The 19,538-nt window shown below is 46.5% G+C and overlaps 1 protein-coding gene across 1 annotated transcript in view; it reads right to left on the bottom strand.

Moving 5' to 3' along the window:
* The window catches only part of LOC140203675 (serine/threonine-protein phosphatase 4 regulatory subunit 1-like), a 55,643-nt gene that overhangs the window by 34,600 nt on the left and 1,505 nt on the right, over window positions 1–19,538 (bottom strand). The window contains exons 2-3 of the mRNA XM_072269723.1: window positions 13,975–14,061; window positions 1,056–1,190 (exon numbers count right to left, since the gene is read on the bottom strand). Coding sequence (XP_072125824.1) covers window positions 1,056–1,190; window positions 13,975–14,061 — 222 coding nt within the window. The remainder of the gene's footprint in view (window positions 1–1,055; window positions 1,191–13,974; window positions 14,062–19,538) is intronic.

The following is a 19,538-nucleotide window of genomic DNA, read 5'->3' as shown; positions in this document are numbered from 1 at the left end:
CAGCCCTTTACCATTCCCACCATCACCTCCCCCTGGTGTCCCTCCTCCTTCCCTTTCTCCCATGGTCCACTCTCCTCTCCTATCAGATTCCTTCCTCTCCAGTCCTTTACCATTCCCACCATCACCTCTCCCTCCTTCCCTTTCTCCCATGGTCCACTCTCCTCTCCTATCAGATTCCTTCCTCTCCAGCCCTTTACCTTTCCCACCCACCACCTCCCTTCAACCACCCTCCCCTACGCACCAACCTTTCCCATCACCTGGTCTACCTATCACCTGCCAGCTTGTACCCCCCCACCCCCCGACCTTCTTATCCTGGCGCCTTCCCCCTTCCTTTCCAGTCCTGACAAAGGGTCTCGGCCCAAGGGTTCATTCCCCTCCATAGATGCTGCCTGACCTGCTGGGTTTCTCCAGCATTCTGTGCGTGTGTGTGTTTGTGTGTGTGCATGCGTGCGTGTGTTTGTGTGTGTGTGCGTGTCAGTGTGTGTGTGTGTGTGTGTGTGTGTGTGTGTGTGTGTGTGTGTGTATGTATGTGTGAGTGTGTGCGCGCGTGTGGTGGGGTCTCTGGATTGCCAGCATCTGCAGAATCTGTGATTATCCACTTTAGAATGCTGGACATCACCGCACAGCTCCAAGCAAACGGCAGTTACAATGTTTGTCAACAGGAAAGAAAGCAGATGAACATGGGCCAACTGCTGTCCCCTTCCAGGAATCGATATCAGTGAGAGTAAAAGCCTAGACACATCAGTCTGTGTTGCAACACGTCCCATTCTGGCACACTTATCCAGATACCTGTATCTTGTGGTGGAGCATGGACTGCTCGTCACCTTCAGCAGATGTACAAGTTCCAGAGACGACAACCAACTTTTTGATCGCCTAATGAACAATAAGCGACCTTTCCTCAGCACTCTGGACTTGACAACAGCTTCCAAACAGCACACAGAAGAAAGCTCTCCATTGGTGTTTGCCTGATTTCGGTAGGCTAATCAAATATTATCCACGATGGCCACCAGTCACGCAAGGGGTATGTTAAAGTTTGTACTTCATGATAAAATTACCTTATCTTTGAGCTGAGCCAAGACCAGGGGAAGCAGGTGCTCAACAGTGCTGTCCTTGCCCAGGATGGTGGACAAGCCCATAATAACAGAGGCCAGAGCTGACTTCACGTGTTGATTGGTGTCAGACACAAGTTCCTGGAAAAGAAACACAAAAAATGATCAAATGAAAACCCAGACAGGTATCTCAGTCAACACGCACAAAATGCTAGAGGAACTCAGCAGGCCAGGCAGCACCTACAGAAGCGTCGACTGTACTGTTCCCCATAGAAGCTGCCTGGCCTGCTGAGTCCCTCCAGCATTTTGTGTGTGTTGCTCGGATTTCCAGCATCTGCAGATTTTCTCTTGTTTGTCATTAGATATCTCACTCATGATGCCATCCTGCTCCACGTTCTTATGATCCACCTGGTCAGTCATGGATCATTCTTAAATAATTTCTTTTACAGTTTGATATTCTAGTTTATATAAATCATGGAACAGAACCGGCCCCATAACCCACAATGTTATACTTAAATTCCTAATCAAGTGGGCAATCTAATCTACACGATGTCCATATTCTTCCGTTTTCCTCACATTCGTGTGCTTATCTAAACGTCATTAAAAGTCCCCGATATATCTGCCTCTACCATCACTCCAGGCAGCCAACACCATGTTAGAAAACCAGCAACACACACAAGATGCTGGAGGAACTCAGCAGGCCAGGCAGCACCTATGGAGAAAAGGACAGTCGCCATTTCAGTCCAAAACCCTTCGGCAGGACTCAGCCCTTTGGGAGAGGGGGAGGGAGCGGGAGAGGGAGATGGGGCAGGAGAGGGGACAGGAGAGGGGGCAAGATGTGGCTCGTGCTTGGATATTGAGCTTTTCCAGTTACAAGAAGCTCACAGTGGTAAAACCTGAATTAAAAGGTGCCTGAATCCTCGTTAAAGTAAGGAATGTCCTACCTGGTTTGCTGGCGCCACAACATAATTACAAAGATAAGTCAAATTTGTGTTTTAATTAAGAAAGCAATGTTCTGTCTAATTTCCATCAGGTACTGCTTTTTGTCAAAATCAAAAGGTGTGAAAAGCCCAGAGACATCTTATGTGGATCTGGACAAACCTTAACCCTTATCTTGCTCCAAAGAAAGCAGCTGTGAGACATTATTCAAACACACTGCAGTCACAGACATAGTCAGTACCGAGTCCATTGTTTACAGGGATCTGAGAATCCCCCATTCCCTTAAACTTTATCAGGTTTACCAGGATGCTCCCCAGATCAGAGAGCATGTCTTTATGGGAATGGGTGAATGAGTTAGGGCTTTTCTCCTTGGAGCGAAGGAGGGTGAGAGGTGACTTGATGGAGGAGATGAAAAGGGCATAGATCAAATGGGCAGTCAGAGACTTTTTCCCAGGTTGGAAGTGGCTAATGGGGAAGGGTGGGCATCATTTTAAGGTAACTGGAGGAAAGTATAGTGGGGATGTCAGAGGTAAATTCTTCACACAGAGTAGTGAGTGTATGGAACACCCTGCCAGGGGTGGTGGTAGAGGCAGATACATTAGGGACATTAAAGAGACTCTTAGATGGGCACATGGATGATAGAAGAATGGAGGGCTCTATGGAAGGGAAAGGTTAAATTGACCTTAAGGTAGGTTAAAGATTAGCGCCACATCGTGGGGTGAAGGGCCTGTACTGTGCTGTCAGGTTCTATGTTCTGTCCCTCCACAGCTATATATTCTTACCATCATTAAGGACCCCCACCACCCAGGACATGCCCTCTTCTCATTGCTACCATCAGGGAGGAGGTACAGGAGCCTGAAGACCCACAGTCAATGATTCAGGAACAGCTTCTTCCCCTGTGCCACCGGATTTCAGAATGGACATTGAGCCCAGGAACACCACCTCACTGTTTCTTGCAGTCTTTTTGCACTACTCATTTAGTTTAATTTTTAGTATGTTTCCTATTGCAACTTACAGTGTTTTTATGTCGCAAGTTTCACAACAACTTTCCCAATATATGTCAATGATGTGAAACCTGATTCTGATCAAGTGTGGTGATTCATCACTGGTGATACGGAACAGAATCAGAATTTGGTTTCATATCACTGGGGTACGTCGTGAAACTTGTTGTTACGTGGTAGCAGTACAATGTGATACATAATAATCAAAACTGTGTATATATATAATAGTTAAATTAATGAATAAGTGCAAAAAGAGGGGGAGAAAAGTAGTCAGCTCGTGTTCATGGTTTCATTGTCCATTCAGAAACCTGATGGCTGAGGGGAAGGAGCTGTTCCTGAGTTGTTGAGTTTGTGCCTTCAGGCTCCTGTACCTTCTCCCTGACGGTTGTAGTGAGAAGAGGGCATGCCCTGGGCGATGGGGGTCCTTGATGGTGGAGGCCGTCTTTTTGAGGCATCGCTCCTTGAAGATGCCCTGGATGCTGGGGAGGTTAGTGCTCATGATGGAGCTGACTGAGTTCACAACTTTCTGTAGCTCCTTTCGGTCCTGTGCAGTGCCCACCCCCACCACCATACCAGATGGTGATGCAGCCGATTAGAATGCTCTCCATGGTACATCTGTAGAGATTTGCAAGTGTGTTTTGCAGACATACTAAATCACCTCAGCCTCCTCATGATATATAGCCGATGTTGTGCCTTCTTTGTAACTGCATCGATATCCTCAGAGATGTTGACACCCAGGAACATGAAATTGCTCCCTCTCTCCACTTCTGATCCCTCTGTGGTCGTGAGTAGCGAGCTAAACGGACCTTCCAGGTGGGAGGAGGCACGGCAGGTGAAGCTAATGACTCAAATTATCAGCTGATATAAGCAAGGCTCGCTCTAGGGGAGCGGCCTTGTCGAGGGAAGTGCCTTGTGAGAAAAGTGCGAGTCTTTGGCTTGGGAGTCTTCAGCGAGGAGGCTGAGAGTGGAGACTACGCCACAGTTGGACAGGGTGAGAAGTGGTGAAGAGATGACCGCTAGGCTGATTCAGTGTGCTGCGTGCATGATGTGGGAAGTCAGGGACACTGATAGTGCCTCTGGCTCCTGCACCTGTGGAAAATGTGTCCAGATTCAGCTTCTGAAGGACCGTGTTGCAGCACTGGAGAGAAAACTGGATGATGTTAGGTTCATCTGGGAGAACGGGAGTTTTCTGGACAGGACCTACAGTGAGATCGTTACATCCAGGATACCGGAAGAGAGAAGGGGGACGACGATGAGCAAGGAAAAGATGCTTTAAGTACAGGAAACCCCGGGAGATGTGCCTCTCGTAAACAGGTTCTCCCTCTTGGAAGCTGTCGGGACAGAAGACAGTGCCAGTCTGAGAGGCGGACGGGTCTGCGAGTCAACAATTGGCGCTGAGGTCCGAGGAGACAGACGTCAGGCAGAGCCGTGGTAGTAGGGGATTTCATAGTGAGAGGAACAGAAAGGGGTTTCTGTGGCAACAGGCAAGATTTAAGGATAGTGTGTTGTTTCCCTCTTGCCGGGATCCAGGATGTCACGGACTGATTGCAGGGAATCCTCAAGAGTGAAGGTGAACATCTGGAAGTGGTGGTGCGTGTGGGCACAAATGACGTGGGGAAGAACAGGAAAGACATTCTACAGCGTGACTTCAGAGAACTCGGAAGAAGGCTGAAAAGCAGGACTTCCAGGGTGGTTATCTCCGGTTTGCTTCCAGTTCCCCGTGCTGGAGTGGTCAAGAACAGGGAGATAATGGATCTGAATGTGTGGCTGAGGAACTGGTGCAGGAAGCAAGGATTTACATTCTTGGATCACTGGGGTATGTTTCGGGGTAAGGATGAATTGTACAAAAGGGACGGGTTGCACTTTAATAAGCGGGGCAGCAGCATTCTGGCCGGCAGGTTTGCCTCTGCAACACGGGTGTGTTTAAACTAAGTAGGGGGGGAGGGGACAAACTGGAAATATAAGGATGGAGATAAAGAGAAAGTGAGAATAAGAAAAGTTCAGAAAGACAGCAGAATCAACAGAGCAGAAAGCTCAAGAAAGGATCGTACGGTATGGCCAAGTGAAATAGGAATTGATATGGGAGGTGAGGGGAGTAATGAATTAAAAGTATTGTATATGGATGCACGGAGTATAAGAAATAAAGTGGATGAGCTTGAGGCACAGTTGGAAATTGGTAAGTGTGATGTTGTGGGAATAACAGAGACATGGCTTCAAGTGGACAGGGCCTGGCAAATGAATATTCAAGGGTATACGTCCTATCGAAAGGACAGACTGATGGGCAGAGGGGGTGGGGTTGCTCTGTTGGTGAGGAATGATATTCAGTCCCTTGCGAGGGGGGACATAGAATCAGGAGACGTAGCGTCAGTATGGACAGAACTGAGAAAATCTAAGGGTAGAAAGACCCGAATGGGAGTTATCTACAGGCCCCCAAACAGTAGTCTGGATGTAGGGTGTAAGTTGGATCAAGAGTTAAAGTTGGCATGTCGCAAGGGTAATGCTACAGTTGTTATGGGGGACCTCAACAAGCAGGTAGACTGGAGGAATCAGGTTGGTACTGGACCCCAAGAAAGGGAGTTTCTGGAGTCCCTCCGAGATGGATTCTTAGAACAGCTTGTACTGGAGCCTACCAGAGAGAACGCAATTCTAGATATAGTGTTCTGCAATGAACCGGATTTGATCAGGGACCTCGAGGTAAAGGAGCCATTAGGAGGGAGTGACCATAATATGATAAGTTTTAATCTACAATTTGAGAGGGAGAAAGGAAACTCGGAAGTGTCAATATTACAGTTGAACAAAGGGAACTATGATGATATGAGAGAGGAGCTGGCCAAAGTTCAATGGAACAATACCCTAGCAGGGATGACAGTGGAACAGCAATGGCAAGTGTTTCTGGGAATAATGCGGAAGGTGCAGGATCAGTTCATTCCAAAGAGGAAGAAAGATCCTAAGGGGAGTAAGGGGAGTAAGGGGAGGCCGTGGCTGACAAGGGAAGTAATGGACAGTATAAAAATAAAAGAGAAGTATAACGTAGCAAAGACGAGTGGGAAGCCGGAGGATTGGGAAACTTTTAAAGAGCAACAGAAGGTAACTAAAAAGGCAATACGTGGAGAAAAAATGAGGTACGAAGGTAAACTAGCCAAGAATATAAAGGAGGATAGTAAAAGCTTCTTTAGGTATCTGAAAAGGAAAAAAATAGATAAGACCAAAATTGGGCCCTTGAAGACAGAAGCGGGTGAATTTATTATGGGGAACAAGGAAATGGCAGACGAGTTGAACAGGTACATTGGATCTGTCTTCACTAGGGAAGACACAAACAATCTCCCAGATGTAATAGTGGCCGAAGGACATGGATGAATTGAAGGAAATTTATATTAGGCAAGAAATGGTGTTGGATAGGCTGTTGGGTCTGAAGGCTGATAAGTCCCCGGGACCTGATGGTCTGCATCCCAGGGTACTTAAGGAGGTGGCTTTAGAAACCGTGGACGCATTGGTAATCATTTTCCAATGTTCTATAGATTCAGGATCAGTTCCTGTGGATTGGAGGGTGGCTAATGTTGTCCCTCTCTTCAAGAAGGGAGGAAGAGAGAAAACAGGGAATTATAGACCGGTTAGCCTGACGTTGGTGGTGGGAAAGATGCTGGAGTCAATTATAAAAGATGAAATTACAACACATCTGGATAGCAGTAACAGGATCGGTCCGAGTCAGCATGGATTTACGAAGGGGAAATCATGCTTGACTAATCTTCTGGAATTTTTTGAGGATGTAACTATGAAAATGGACAAGGGACAGCCAGTGGATGTAGTGTACCTGGACTTTCAGAAAGCCTTTGATAAAGTCCCACATAGGAGATTAGTGGGCAAAATTAGGGCACATGGTATTGGGGGCAGAGTACTGACATGGATTGAAAATTGGCTGGCTGACAGAAAACAAAGAGTAGCGATTAACAGGTCCCTTTCGGAATAGCAGGCGGTGACCAGTGGGGTACCGCAGGGTTCAGTGCTGGGACCGCAGCCGTTTACAATATATATTAATGATTTAGATGAGGGAATTAAAAGTAACATTAGCAAATTTGCCGATGACACAAAGCTGGGTGGCAGTGTGAAATGTGAGGAGAATGTTATGAGAATGCAGGGTGACTTGGACAGGCTGGGTGAGTGGGCAGATGCATGGCTGATGCAGTTTAATGTGGATAAATGTGAGGTTATCCACTTTGGTGGTGAGAACGGGAAGGCAGATTATTATCTAAATGGAGTCAAGTTAGGAAAAGGGGAAGCACAACGAGATCTAGGTGTTCTTGTACATCAGTCACTGAAAGCAAGCATGCAAGTACAGCAGGCAGTAAAGAAAGCTAATGGCATGCTGGCCTTCATAACAAGGGGAATTGAGTATAAGAGCAAAGAGGTTCTTCTGCAGCTGTACAGGGCCCTGGTGAGACCACACCTGCAGTACCGTGTGCAGTTTTGGTCTCCAAATTTGAGGAAGGACATTCTTGCTATTGAGGGAGTGTAGTGTAGGTTCACAAGGTTAATTCCTGGGATGGCAGGACTGTCATATGTTGAAAGACTGGAGTGACTGGGCTTGTATACTCTGGAATTTAGAAGGCTGAGAGGGGATCTTTTTGAAACATTTAAGATTATTAAGGGATTGGACACGCTGGAGGCAGGAAGCATGTTCCTGCTGATGGGTGAGTCCAGAACCAGAGGTCACAGTTTAAGAATAAGGGGTAGGCCATTTAGAACGGAGTTGAGGAAAAACTTTTTCGCCCAGAGAGTGGTGGATATAAGGAATGCTCTGCCCCAGAAGGCTGTGGAGGCCAAGTCTCTGGATGCTTTCAAGAAAGAGATGGATAGAGCTCTTAAAGATAGCAGAATCAAAGGTTATGGGGATAAGGCAGGAACTGGATACTGATTGTGGATGATCAGCCATGATCACAGTGAACGGTGGTGCTGGCTTGAAGGGCCGAATGGCCTACTCCTGCACCTATTGTCTATTGTCTATTAATGATTTAATCTACGAGATGTAGATGATTTCAGCTGAGCTGATATCTTGTAGATGATTTACAGCTCAGCTCAAAGTGACATCTTAGCTCAATCAGGGTTGGGAATTAAATATCAGGTAATACGGTAGGGAGGTGGGGTAGCGCTCTTAATTAAGGATGAGATCAGGGCAACAGTGAGAGACGATATAAGATCTAAGGAGCAGAATGTTGAATCCATCCAGGTAGAGATTAGGAACAGTAAGGGAAAAAAAAATCACTGGTGGGAGTTGTCGATCGGCCACCGAATAATAACATTACAGTGGCACAGGCAATAAACAGAAATATCTCAGGAACAGAAGAATGGAACAGCAGTTATCATGGGAGACTAACTTGCACAAAGATTGGGTGAATCAAGTTGATCAAGACAGTCTTGAGAAGGACTTCATAGAACGCATAAATGGTGGCTTTCTTGAACAGCATGTTACTTAACCTACAAGAGAATCTGTTATCTTAGATCTGGTCCTGTACAATAAGACAGGTAAAACTAGTGATCTTGTAGTTAGGGACCCTCTTGGAAAGATTGATCACAGTAAGATTTAGTTTCCCATACAAATGGAGGGTGCAAAAGTTTGATATAACACTAGTGTATTATGCCTAAACAATGGAGACTACAATGGGATGAGGAAGGATTTGGCTAGTGTTGACTGGGAACACAGGCTATATGGCGGGACTATTGAGGAACAGTGGAAGACTTTCAAAGAGATTTTTCATGGTGCTCAATAAAAGTATATTCCAGTAAAAAGCAAGGACAGTAAGGGTGGGGAGAGCCAGTCTTGGATAACTAAGGATATAAAAGAAGGTGTCAAACTAAAAGCTTGTGAATACAAAGCCTCCAAGAGTAGTGGGAAACTGGAAGACTGGCAAAACTTTAAAAAGCAACAAAGGACCATCAAGCAAGTAATAAAGAAAGGGAATAAAGAAAGAAAATAAAGAAAATATAAAAACGGATGGTAAAAGTTTTTATAATTATATAAAGTGGAAAAGAGTGGCTAAAGTGAACGTAGGTTCCTTGGAGGATGAGAAGTGGGAATTGATATTGGGTAACGAGGAAATGGCAGAAGCTTTGAATGACTATTTTGTGTTGGTCTTCATGGTGGAGGACATGTTTAACATGCCAAAGAGAGATGTTATGGAAGTGATGGGAGGTGAAGACCTCGATACAATAGCTATCTTTAAAGAGGTAGTGCTGAGCAAACTTGTGGGCCTGAAGATACATAAGTCCTCTGGACCTGATGGAATGCATCCTGGGGTCCTGAAAGAGATGGCAGAATTTATAGTAGAGGCTTTGGTGAGAATCCACTAAAATTCTCTGGACTGTGGGCAGGTTCTGGTGGATTAGAAGACGGCGAATGTCACGCCACAGTTCAAAAACTGATGTCGGCAAAAGCAGGTAACTACAGGTCAGTAAGTTTAACATCTGTAGTTCGGAAAATGCTTGAAGCTATCATTAAAGAAGAAATAGCAAGACATCTGGCAAGAAATGGATCCATCAGGCAGATGCAGCATGGATTCAGCAAAGGCAGATCCTGTTTGACAAACTTACTGGAGTTCTTTGAGGTTATAATGAGCACAGTGGATACAGGAGAACAGATGGACATTATTTACTTGGATTTCTGGAAGGTGTTTGATAAGGTGCTGCATAAAAGACTTATCCATAAGATAAAGATGCAAAGAGTTGGGGTGATGTATTAGCATGGATACAGGATTGGCTAACTGAAAGAAAGCAGAGTTGGGATACATGGGTGTTACTCTGGTTGGCAATCGGTGGTGAGCGGTGGTGCCATACGGGTCGGTGCTGGGCCTGCAACTGTTCACGATATATATTAACGATCTCGAAGAGGGAACCGGGTGTAGTGTATCTAAGTTTGCTGATGATACCAAATTGAGTGGAAAAGTAAATTGTGCAGAAGATACAGAGAGATATGTATAGATAGGTAAGGTGAGTGGGCAAGGGTCTGGCAGATGAAGTACAATGTTGGTAAATGCGAGGTCATCTACTTTGGAAGGGAAAATGGAACGGCAGATTATTATTTAAACGGTAAAAATTTCCATCATGCTGCTGTGCAGAGGGACTTGGGAGTACTTGTGCATGAATCACAAAAGGTTGGTTTGCAGGTGCAGCAGGCTATCACAAAAGCAAATGGAATACAGTATTGGCCTTCATTACCAGAGGGACTGAATTGAAGAGCAGGAAGGTTATGCTGCAACTGTACAGGGTACTGGTGAGGCTGCACCTGGAGTACTACATGCAGTTCTGGCCTCCATACTTGAGGAAGGATTTACTGGCTTTGGAGGCAGTTTGATGGTCAGGTTGGGATTGGTGCGGGGAGAGTCGAGGGCAGTGCATTCAGTGGAGGAGTGAAGGAGTGATGAAGTCGATGTCCCGTCGGCAACTCGAGATGAGAAGATCCAGAGCAGGCAGAGAACCAGAGCGGGGAGTCCAAGGAGAGGAGGAGGTGAGTGAGGGTAATTTCAGAGATGTGAGAGCGGATCTTTTACACAGAGAGTGGTGGGTGCCTGCGGTGGTGGCTGAGATAGATACATTAGAGATTTTTAAGAGACGTTTAGATAGGCACATGAATGTGAGGAAGATGGGAGGATATGGACATTGTGTAGGCAGGAAAGATGAGTTTAGTTAGCTATTTGATTACTAATTTAATTGGTCTGGCACAACATTGAGGGCCAAAGGGCCTGTTCCTGTACTATACTGTTGTATGTTCTATTAAAGGACTCCTGTCCTCAGCTGCAGGGATATCTTTGAAGGAACGTCTGAGGGTCACGCCAACGGGTCTTTTCACTGCTTTAGCTTTCAGCCCAAGCAGGGCTTTGGTTCGGAATTTGGGAACGTGAGCTGGCTTTCAAGTTAGCAACCAAGCTTGTTGGCAGATGTTTGCCCTGGCCAGACAGCTTGGTGTCAACGGGAGTGAGAGAGAGGATTCCAGTCTTTCTGCATGTAAGGATGTAATGCTGAGGCTTTATAAGGCAGTAGTGAGGCCTCACCTGGAGTCTTGTGTGCATTTTTGGGCCCCTTATCTCAGAAAGGATGGACTGATATTGGATGTTTGAATAGGCAGCTCAGGCAATGCATCACCAAATGATTAGATAGGGCGTCAGAGGGTAAAGGGAAAATGGGTTTGAGAGGGAAATGGATCAGCCATGATGAAACAGCGGAGCAGACTCGATAGGCTGAAAGGCCTAACTCTGCTCCAATGTCTTCAGTTCTTCCGGTCTTTCATATGGAGACTGTCCTCCAGTCCGCTGAAGGAGTCTGTTAATGAGCTAGACCTGGAGGTCCTCCATTGGTTGGAATGGACCATGGATCTTGTGTCCTAGCTGTCTACATGATGTGCAAGCCAGGGAAGTACAACACGGAGAGCAAGTTGTTGCCCGCACAGCAGGCTAGCTCTCTCCATGCAGCTGATGAATGCAAAGGAATGGCAGAGATCGACTATTTGGCACCGGCAATGTCAGAGGAGTTTCCAGTTAGTGTTGAACTCAATGTAGGAACTCCGGCTTCAGAATTTTCCCTCTGGGTTTACTCCTGAGCCTCTCCCCAATCTGGCAAGGTGGTCCTGTTGGACTGGGCGGGAACGGCAAATTGGAATTACCAATTGCAAGTCTTGTGGAAGAATTCAAATGCACTCACTGAATCTGAAGATACTGTTATTCGAATAGTGGCCCTCTGTGTGGCAACAGAGAGGAAGTGGACTCCATCTGAAGCCGTTCAGAGTGCTAAGTCTGCTCTTCACTTCAGGGATGTGGTTGGCCAAGTCCAACATGGGAGAGCCGGGCTCGGGCTTGTCCCAAAGGCTCCTCAATGGCACAGGGCAACACCAGTGCAAAAGGGACGGCTCATGGTGGAGGAGTTGAGAAGACAGGAGGAGGCAGAGCGACACGCCAGAGCCCTCTCAATGACCAAGCAGGGCCACTGGACTAATTGGGAGAGCCTGGAAAAGAGGAAACTTAGCTGGCGTGACATCTGGGAGATGGAGGGATCCCGGCTAAGTTTTGTCACCAGAGCCACTTATGACCTCCTACCCACACCCCAGAACCTGAGCCAGTGGTGGGGAGAAGACCCCGCTTGCTCTCTTTGTCAAGCACCTGGATCACTAAGGCACATTTTAACAGGATGCACCACGAGCCTCACCCAGGGGCGGTACACTTGGCAGCATAACCAAGTTCTCAGACAGCTGGCATCAATCTTGGAACAGAGGCGAATCACCACAAATGCTCTCCCACAAACATCGGCAGTAAATGTCCACATCACACGATTTGTACCAGCAGGCCAACCTCCAGAGCACCATATAACATCGAAAGATGTAAGCATGCTGCAGGTTGCTCGGGATTGGAAAATGGACATGAACTTGGAAAAAAAGCTTGTGTTTCCCCCAGACATTGCGGCTACAGCACTCGGGCCAGACATGGTCCTGTGGTCCACAACAGCCAAGCTGGCATATGTTGTGGAATTGACAGTACCATGGGAAGATGGTGTCGAAGAAGCTTATGAGAGGGAAAAGACCAAGTACTCCGAACTGGCAACTGAAGCTGCCCAGAATGGCTGGAAGACCAAGATTTTCCCTGCAGAAGTGGGATGCAGGGGATTCGTTGCCACATCTACGACCAGTCTATTGAAGAAGATGGGGGTGAGGGGTCACTCCCTCCAACAAGCAATCAAGTCCTTGTCAAATGCAGCAGAAGAAAGCAGCAACTGGATTTGGATTAAAAGGAAAGACAACAACTGGGCTGCAAGATGAAGACAGGAGGGTATGGAACTGAGGGGGGTGTATCTGGGACACCAGGTAGCACCGTTGAGCCCTCTGGAGACGTCGTGGGCTTATCAACGAAACGTCAAAGGAGAGTGCCCACCTGATGACCCCGATGACGTACCTACCCTCCCTCCTTGACACCACCCCAAGCCCACTGCCAACATCGAGAGTGCCAACTTACCATAGGGATTGAAACATCAAGTCCTAGTAGCTCTACTACTAATGGAGAGCATTCTAACCGGCTGCATCACTGGTCTGGTATGGAGGGGCCACTGCACAGGATTGGAAACAACTGCGGATGGTTGCAAACACAGGCAGCTCCAACACAGGAAATAGCCCACACCCCTCCCCCTCAGCATCAAGGACATCTTCAAAAGGTGATGCCTCAGAAAGACAGCATCCATTAATAAGGACCCCCCATCACCCAGGACATGCCCTCTTCTCATTGCTACCATCAGGGGGGAGGTACAGGAGCCCGAAGGCACACACTCAGCGATTCAGGAACAGTTTCTTCCCCTCCACCATCAGGGAGGAGGTACAGGAGCCTGAAGACACACACTCAGCAATTCAGGAACAGTTTCTTCCTCTCTGCCATCAGATTTCTGAATGGACACTGAACCCATCGCTGCTTTCTTTGCTCTCATTTCGCACTCTTTAAATTTTGTATCAGGATCAGGTTTAACATCGCTGGCATACGTCATGGAATTTGTTAACTTTGCGGGAGCGGCACAATGCAATAACAAGCGAATTACAGCAAGTATATGTACAGTATATTAAATAGATAAATTTAAACAAGTAGTGCAAAAAACAGAAAATTTACAAAAAAAAGTAATGAGTTCATGGGTTGAATGTCCATTTTGAAATCTGTGTATATAAGCTATCTTATGTTTTTATATCTATTCCGTTTTTTTTAAATTACAGTGTTCTTTATCTTATTGTGTTGGTTATCTTGTGTTTTTTTTGTCCTGTATCAGATCTGGAGTAACATTTATTTTGTTCTCCTTTACACTTGACATTAACCAATCGTGGACTTCTCCTGCGTTCCGAGAACCAATCAGTAACTTCACTGAGGAACTGAATCGACTCACAGCATCTAAGGTCCCTCTTTTGGGCAACACTCTATGAGCAAGCTGGGTGCATCGGAAGCTTTCAAACTCCCCTTACCTTCGAACGTTACTTGCTGCTGGTGTTCCACCTGACTGGCCTCCTTCGGGAGAGGAACCCAAACAAACGTGCGGTAATCTCCAGCTGTACTCCGTCCAACCTGCGGCAAAACGGAAGGATAGCTAAAAGCCAAAGAACTGTGCAGGCAGATCACAAAACTACAAGACATAAAGCACTGTGCAAAAGGCTCAGGTATATAGTGGGGTGCCCAAGACTTTTACACCGTACTGTAGTAAATTTATGTATCACACAGAATCAGGTTTATTATCACTGGCATGTGTCGTGTAATTTGTCCGATTAGCAGTGACCGTTCAACGCAACACGTAATGAAGAAGAAAAAAAGAAAAATAAATAAGTAAATCAATTACAGTATATGCATGTTGAATAGATACAAAATTGTGCAGAAACAGAAATAATATAGATTAAAAAAGCGAGGTAGTGTCCAAGGGTTCAATGTCCATTTGGGAATCGGATGGCAGAGAAAGAAGCTGTTCCTGAATCGCTGAGTGTGTGCTGTCAGGCTTCTGTCCCTCCTACCTGATTGTAACAGTGAGAAAAGGGCATGACCTGGGTGCTGGAGGTCCTTAATAATGGACGCTGCCTTTCTGAGACACCGCTCCTTGAAGATACCCTGGGTACTTCGTAGACTAGTGCCCAAGATGGCGCTGACTAGATTTACCACCCTCTGCAGCTTCTTTCGGTCCTATGCAGTAGCCCCCACCTCCCCCCACCCCCATATCTGACAGTGTCAGAATGCTCTCCACAGAAGTTTTCAAGTGCATTTGTTGACATACCAAATCTCTTCAAACTCCTACTCTGTAGCTCTCAATTCTGTACTGCTGCCATGAGGACTAAAATTTCACGACATATGTGAGTGACAATAAAGCTGATTCTGATGTGGGTGTCTATTGTGGACAGAGAGTAGAAGGGGGCAGGGAGAGGGGAATCATGGTTGGGAAAAGGGAAAGGGAGAGGAGAGGGAGCGGGAAGCACCAGAGGGACATTCTGTAATGACCAATAAACCAATTGTTTGGAATCAGATGACCTTGCCTGGTCTCTCAGGACTGGGTGTGTTTGCACCTGCCTCTGGCACTCCTTCTCTGCCACCTGTCCCACACCCCTCCCGCAGTGCTCCGTCCTCGCCATTCCCAACGTCCTTTACTCCCATCGGATTTACAAACTCACTCTCCGCTCCACATTGACAAATACAGTACTGTGCAAAAGTCTTGGGCACCCTACCTATACACAGTATATATATATATATATACTTTTGCACTGTACTGTAGTTAAGCAGCATTTGTGAAAAAAGACAAAACTTGTCAATCTAGATTATTTCATCCTCTCCCCTCCCATCAGACAGACGGATAAAGTGCCACGCGGTTCCAGGTCAGTTTTTAATCTGCTGTTATAGGACCACTGAACGATCCCCTAACAGGATAACATAGACTCTTAACCTCACAATGTACCTCATTGTAACTGTTCACTTTATTATCAGCTGGCGTTGCACTTTCTGAGTAACTGTAATATATTCTGCATTCCGTTATTGTCTTCCCTCAAATGTCGTGTTGGAATGAAATAATCTCTGCGGAGGGCACGCGAAGCAAGTATTTTCACTGTCTCTTAGTTCATTCGTTATGGGCCACGTCGCCTGACATCATCATGCGCCGTGTTGCATGACGTGGGCGATCATGGTCTTTCCACGACCATGATTGTTCTCGGCAAATTCTTCTACAGAAGTGGTTTGCCATTGCCTTCTTCTGGCCAGTGTCTTTACAAGACAGGTGACCTCACCCCAGCCACATTATCAATACTCTTCAGTGATTGTCCGCCTGGCGTCAGCAGTCACATAATCAGAACTTGTGATCTGCACCGGCTGCTCATACGACCATCCACCACCTGCTCCTGTGGCTTCATGTGACCTAGATCTGGGAGGGTGTGGGGGGGGCTAAGCAGGTGCTACACCCTGCCCAAGGGTGACTTGCAGGCTAGTGGAGGGAAGGAGTGCCTTACACCTCCTTCGGTAGGGACGTATCTCCACCCGCCACCCGGAAGGCGGCAGTGGCAAATTACGTCTGAGGAAAAATATGCCATGAACAATCATGGTCAAAGACCGTGATTCTGTGAAATGAATTCCATAGATTCATCACCCTCTGCCAAAAGAAATTCCTTCTCATCTCTGTTCTAAAGGGAGGACTTTCTATTCTGAGGCTGTGCCCACCATGTTCACTCTGTCGAGGCCTTTCGCTATCTGGCGGGTTTCAGTCAGATCCTCCCATCTCAACTCTGGTGAGTACAGGCCCAGAGCAGAGCATTCCAATGTTCCTCACACGTTAACCCTTCCATCCCTGGGATCATCCCTGTGAACCTCCTCTCTAATGTCAGCACATCCTTGCTCAGATAAGGCTCCCAAAATTGCTCACAATACTCCAAGTGAGGCCTCACCAGTGCCCTATAAAGCCTCATCATCACATCCTTGCTTTCGTATTCTAGTCCTCTCGAGATGAATGCCCACATCACATTTGCCTTCCTCCCCGATGACGTATCCAGCAACTTATCCTTTAGATAATCCTGCGCGAGAACTCCCAAGTCCCTCTGTACATCGGGTTTTTAAAATTTTCTCCCTGTTTCGAAAATAGCCCATGCCTTTACTCCTTCTACCAAAGTGCATGTATGTACACTTCCCGACACTGCATTCCATCTGCCACTTCTTTGTCCGTTCTCCTAATCTGTCCAAGTCCTCCCTGCTTCCTCAACACCACCGGCCCCCACTACCCATCTTTGTATCGTCCACAAGCTTGGCCACAAAGCCAGCAGTTCCGTCATCCAGGGATGAGAGCTGGAGAAGTGAGGGAAGGATCTGAACACACGGATTGCTTTTAAAAAAAATCAATCAAATCTGATCCTCATTTATCACCAAAGAAAATGAGACCAACTTGGATCAGTCTGTGCAAGGAAAGAAACTCAAACACAAGTGACATGAAAGGGAATGAAAAAGAAATTGCAGGGAACAAACTGTTTAAAACAGCCAGAAACACTGCAGCAGACCAGCATTTAAGATAGACAATGGTGGCAGACAGGATCTCATGAAAACCTGACATTCTCCTGCCATTAATCATTCGGCATCTATTCAGTCAAAAAGTTGGGACTAGGAATCAGACAGAGTTTCTCATATTGAGAACAACAGATCTGACAACACACAAGGTGTACATTATGTGTGTGTGTGTATATATATATATATATATATATATAGAGAGAGAGAGAGAGAGACACACACACACACACACACACACACACACACAGCGAGGGAGGTTAAAAATTTGCAGAACACTGTAGTAATTTTACGTATTGTACTGCACTGTAGCCACACAAAATAAAACAAGTTTCATGACATATATGAGTGACGATAAACCTGATTCCGATGTGGGTCTCCATTGTGGACTGAGAGTGGGAAGGGGGGCAGGGAGAGGGGAATCATGCTGGGGAAAAGGGTGGGAGTGGGAAGCATCAGGGAGACATTCCGTAATGATCGATAAACCAATTGTTTGGAATCAAATGACCTTGCCTGGTGTCTCAGGGCCGAGTGTGTCGGTACCCCCGCCAGACACACCATCTCTGCCACCTGTCCCCACACCCCTACGGCGGTATTCCACACACACAAAATTCCCAACATCCCTTTGCTCCCGCCGGATTTAAAAGCACGCTCTCAGTGCACGTTGACAAACACAGTACTGCGTGCAGAAGTCTTGGGCACCCCAACTATATACAGGTGCCCGAGATGTTTGCACAGACTGTAAACAGCAGAATTAAGCCATTCAGCCCATCGAGTCTGCTCTGGAAGAGGAGAGAAAACAGGGGTACAGTTGAGCAGTGATAGGATCAATGTTCAGGCTGTGATACAACAAAAGGGTGTACATTTCACAGTGTGCCCAACTTGCTGGAACACAGATGGAAAAATCATATAACTCCCATGAACGGAAAATCCACCAGAGTGGGGCAGAAAAATCTGTTAGCAGTAAAATTATATCCCAACAACTCCCCAACACATTAACCAAAGAGAATAAATGAAATGTCCTAATCAGTTCTACTGTTTTTGTGTGGGGGAGATAGGGGAAGGGGGGGGGGTTGTGGATTGATGTTCAATCTGACGTTTCTGTGTGGACAATCAGTTAGTTTTTGTTAGTTTTTGCGTGAGTGAGGAGATTGGGAGGGTTGGGGTTTGATGTTTAATCTGAAGTTTCCATGTGGACGATCAGTTCGTTTTTGTGTGAGGGAGGGGATTGGGGGGGTTTGGGGTTTGATGTTCAATCTCACGTTTCTGTGTGGACGATCTGTTAGTTTTTGTGTGAGGGAGGGGATTGGGGGGGTGGGGGTTGGGATTTGATGTTCAATCTGACGTTTCCGTTTGGACGATCTGTTGGTTTTTGTGTGAGGGAGGGGATTGGGGGGTGTTGGGTTTGATAGTCAATCTGACGTTTCCATGTGGACGATCTGTTTTATTTTGTGTGAGGGAGGGGATTGGGGGGATTTGGAATTTGATGGCCAATCTCACGTTTCCGTGTGGATGATCTGTTAGTTTTTGTGTGAGGGAGGGGATTGGGGGGGTTTGGGATTTGATGTTCAATCTGACGTTTTTGTGTGGATGATCTGTTAGCTTTTGTGAGGTGGAGGGGATCCGGGGGGCGGAGAATTTGGGATTTGATGTTCAATCTAAGTTTCCCCGTGGATGATCTGTTAGTTTTTGTGTATTGGAGGGGATTTGGGAGGTTGTGGTTTGATGTTCAATCTGACGTTTCCCTGTGGATGATCTGTTAGTTTTTGCGTGAGTGAGGAGATTGGGAGGGTTGGGGTTTGATGTTTAATCTGAAGTTTCCATGTAGACGATCAGTTCGTTTTTGTGTGAGGGAGGGGATTGGGGGGGCTTGGGGTTTGATGTCAAATCTCACGTTTCTGTGTGGACGATCTGTTAGTTTTTGTGTGAGGGAGGGGATTGGGGGGTGTTTGGGATTTGATGTTCAATCTGACGTTTTTGTGTGGATGATCTGTTAGCTTTTGTGAGGTGGAGGGGATTCGGGGGGGAGAATTTTGGTTTGATGGTCAATCTGAGTTTCCCTGTGGATGATCTGTTAGTTTTTGTGTGAGGGAGGAGATTGGGGAGGGGGGGTTTGGGGTTTGATGTTTAATCTGAAGTTTCCATGTAGACGATCACTTCGTTTTTGTGTGAGGGAGGGGTTTTGTTGTTTGATGTTCAATCTGACGTTTCCGTGTGGATGATCTGTTAGTTTTTGTGTGAGACAGGGGATTGGGCGGGGGCGGGGGTGTTTGGGGTTTGATGGTCAATCTGAGGTTTCGTTGTGGATGATCTGTTTGTTTTTGTGTGAGGGAGGGGATTGGCGTTTGATCTCACGTTTCTGTGTGGATGATCTGTTAGATCTTGTGTGAGGGAGGGGATGGGGGGGTTTGGGATTTGATGTTCAATCTGACGTTTCTGTGTGTATGATCTGTTAGTTTTTGTGTCAGGGAGGGGATTGGGGGTGTTTGGGGTTTGATGGTCAATCTGACGTTTCCCTGTGGATGATC

This window comes from Mobula birostris, chromosome 10, assembly GCF_030028105.1.
Source record: "Mobula birostris isolate sMobBir1 chromosome 10, sMobBir1.hap1, whole genome shotgun sequence".
Classification (NCBI taxonomy): domain Eukaryota; kingdom Metazoa; phylum Chordata; class Chondrichthyes; order Myliobatiformes; family Myliobatidae; genus Mobula; species Mobula birostris.
This window is presented reverse-complemented; position numbering and strand designations above follow the sequence as displayed.